The sequence below is a fragment of the Panicum virgatum genome, chromosome 3N, assembly GCF_016808335.1.
Source record: "Panicum virgatum strain AP13 chromosome 3N, P.virgatum_v5, whole genome shotgun sequence".
Classification (NCBI taxonomy): domain Eukaryota; kingdom Viridiplantae; phylum Streptophyta; class Magnoliopsida; order Poales; family Poaceae; genus Panicum; species Panicum virgatum.
In genome coordinates, this window is record NC_053147.1 from 23030213 (window position 1) to 23033728 (window position 3516).

Here is a 3516-nt window from a genome sequence, read left to right on the forward strand (position 1 = left end):
TGAACAGTGAACTGTACACAGCAGATGGAGATTTTGTCAATTGTGAGCCAACGAATCATCCTTTTGGCAGTTCGCAGTCTTGCGGCTATCGATGGCCATCGCCATTCGCCCATCGGAACCGCGTTGGCCATTCCACGTTCCAAACGGGTTTAAGATATTCTTCAAACAGACACGGCGGCTTGGACTGACTTCTGAAGCTGGACTAATTTAGTTCATTTAGCTAATGGTCTCTGACCTGGAGGCCTCTAGCGTGCCACCACAAACAGACCACACATCTTTCAAAAAAAAAAACAGACCACACCAGTCAACTTTTCACGAACCCAGCAGGCCAGCACCGCCCCGGGCGGCCGGTTCAACCGCGCTCCGCGCCAATCACGCCCATGGCCCATGGCCCATGGCCCATGACATCTCTCCCTCGGGCCCCACCGCGCAACGCCACGCCGTCATTTCCCGTGCCGTGCCTGTGCACTCCTTTCCGCCTTGTCCGTCCGAAGCCCACCTGTCAGCCGAGCAGTCCGGGGGGCCCCGGCTCTGTGCCATCCCGTCCCCCACACAGCTGTCACGCACGACCCGACCCGACCTTTGCCTTTCGCTTCACCCGAGGCCACGCCGTTTCTCCCCACACCAGCATCAGCGAGGCCCCCGTGCATCCGGACCGTCCGTGACCGGCTCATCCGACCGCCCGCCGCGAGTTACGCTGCCCGCCCGACACTGCTTGCTACTGGAGCGCGCCCGCTGCGGCGCGGCCCGTGCCTGACCAGTCTAGCAAGAAGCAAGCGGCCCCGCTGGTCCACGGCGCGGTCGCTCCCGGCTAGACGCCACCGCGTTCCCCGAGTGAGAAGTCCTCCCGACCTCCCCCTTCCTCCTCGTCTCGTCTCCCCCCATCCCGCCCGCAACCACCACCAGTCCACCTCCACCACCCCGAAGCCGCGTGGAGCCCTCCTCCAGATCGGAGCCAGCTCGCCGGGCAATGCCGCTCCGGCTGCGGGAGTAGCACGTCTTTGCCCGCCCACCGACCTCACGAGCGATGGCGGAGGACGGCGAGGAGAAGCTGCTCGCCACGGTGCAGCACATCGTGCAGACGCTGGGGAGCAGCGACACCATGACGGAGGACATCCTCAAGGTCTTCTCCAACTACGACGGCCGCCTCTCGCTCGACAAGCTCTACGCCGCGCGCGCCGCCGCGGCGGCGGCCGCGTCCGGCGGCGGCGGAGGAGGAGGAGCGGGGGGAATCGGAGGGGAGCACTCGATGCCCGCGTCCCCGCCGCTGCCCCCGCCTCCCGCGGCGGCGGCCCCGGTGTCGGCCGCGGGGGCGAGGCCGCCGGTGACGTCCATGGAGCGCACCGTGCGCACGCTGGACCGCCAGATCTCGCAGTTCGTGGCCATGGACCGGCTGATTTGGGCGGACTCCGCCGACGCGGACGCGTTCCTGGAGGCGGTCGACGACCTCATCGGCACCGTGCAGGAGCTCGACGCCGCGGGGACCAACCGCGCGCTGCTCGACCGCGCGGACGAGCTGCTCAGCCGGTGCATGGCGCGGCTGGAGGACGAGTTCCGGGCGCTCATAGAGCGCCCCGACGCCGCCGCCCCCGTGGTGCCCGGCGGGTTCGGGTCGGATGGGAGCGACGAGGAGGACGACTTCGGCGGCGGGGACGGCTACGGCGACGAGCCGATTCCGATCGCCAAGCCGGTGACGGACTACGACGTCGTCATCGACGCTCTCTCGCCGGGCTCCATCGCCAACGTGCACCAGATCGCCAAGAGGATGGTGGACGCCGGCTTCGGCCGTGAGTGCGCCGAGGCATACGCCGAGGCGCGCCGCAGCTTCGTCGACGAGAGCGTTGCGCGCCTCGGCATCCGCCCCCGCACCGCCGAGGAGGTCCATGCCTCACCCTGGGAGGAGCTCGAGTTCGACATCGCTCGCTGGATCCCGGCCTTCAACATGGTGTTCCGCATCCTGATTCCCAGCGAGCGCCGCCTCTGTGACCGCGTTTTCGACGGCCTCGCCCCCTTCGGGGACCTGGCCTTCATTGCTGCCGTGCGCACCCAGGCGTTGCAGCTCATATCGTTCGGCGACGCTATCTCTTCATCAAGCCGCGCTCCGGAGCGCCTGTTCCGCGTCGTTGACATGTACGAGGCTGTGCGTAACATCCTTCCTGACCTTGATCCTGTGTTCTCCGACCCGTACTCTGCTACACTCCGCGCGGAGGTCTCGACGATGTGCAACACACTGGGGTCCTCGATCAAAGGCATATTTATGGAATTGGAAAATCTCATCCGCCGTGACCCTGCCCGAGTTGCTGCCCCTGGTGGTGGCATACACCCGATAACTCGGTATGTTATGAACTATCTCCGTGCTGCGTGTGGGTCGCGGCAGACATTGGAAGAGGTAATGGAAGGTGACTTGGGGGTTAATGGAGGAGCGCCTGTGGCTGTTGACCCTGACCGCCCCACCTCATCCCTTGCTGTACACATAGCATGGATCATGGACGTCCTTCACAAGAATTTGGATACAAAGTCTAAGATTTACCGTGATCCGTCACTTGCTTCTATCTTCTTGTTGAACAACGGCAAGTACATCATACAGAAGGTGAATGACAGTGAGTTAGGTGTTTTACTTGGTGATGAGTGGATCAAGCAGATGACAACTAGAGTTCGCCGCTGGAGCGTGGATTATCAGCGGACAACATGGGGCAAGGTTACAACTGTGCTGCAGACTGGTAGTCCAGGCATCGGAGGACTCCCAGCCAAGGCGATGCTGCAGAAACTGCGTATGTTTAACACATACTTTGAGGAGATCTTTGCGACACAATCAGAATGGGTGATAGCAGATGAACAGCTAAGGGTGGACATTAGGGCAGCAGTGGAGGATTCAGTTATGCCAGTTTATGCCTCTTTAATTGCCAAGTTGAAGTCTTCTCCTGAAACTGGGCGTGATTTGTACATCAAATACACACCGGAAGATGTTGTAGCCCGCATCCATCACTTGTTTGAAGGAGCAGCGAAGTGATAAAATTAATTGGTAACCTGTTATGCTGCAGCTTCTGCTCTATTAAATTTGCGAAGATACTATCATGGATTTTGGGTTGGTGGTTAATATCTGGTAGTCACATATGATGATGCTGTTGGCTCAACTTGCCATGAAGTTATGGAGTTCAGCAAATGTAGGTCTTGTGTGTCTGTATCAATCAGTAGCGTAATTATGTTGTAACAATATTAGGGCTCCATTTCTGTTTCAAACTCTACTTTAATTTAACCCCATTAAGTATTATGTGTGAAATTCATTAAGTTTGTGCGCAACCTTTTGAAATTTTAAGTTTTCCCTGTCCACTGTGTGAATGATCTAACTATATGATGCCCAGAGGATCTGTAGCTCAAAATTGGCATCAAACCATAAGTAGAACCTTCAGGTCACTGCATGGTGTTATTACTTCTGACATTTGCAACAGTCATCTTTGTGGAACAGCAGAAGAAGTGATGAAGTCATCAGGTGAGTCTGCAAGAGGAACTTCTGCC

General features: G+C 58.8%; 1 protein-coding gene across 1 annotated transcript; it reads left to right on the plus strand.

Moving 5' to 3' along the window:
• Positions 1-794: 794 nt before the first annotated feature.
• On the plus strand, positions 795-3316 carry LOC120665175 (exocyst complex component EXO70B1-like). The gene has a single exon (XM_039944636.1). The coding sequence runs from the start codon at positions 1028-1030 to the stop codon at positions 3008-3010; it is 1983 nt and encodes a 660-aa protein (XP_039800570.1). The 5' UTR covers positions 795-1027; the 3' UTR covers positions 3011-3316.
• The last annotated feature ends 200 nt before the right edge of the window (positions 3317-3516 follow it).

Excerpts from the sequence above, each read along its gene's own strand:
- LOC120665175 (XM_039944636.1), top strand. The coding sequence starts at position 1,028 with ATGGCGGAGGACGGCGAGGAGAAGCTGCTCGCCACGGTGCAGCACATC.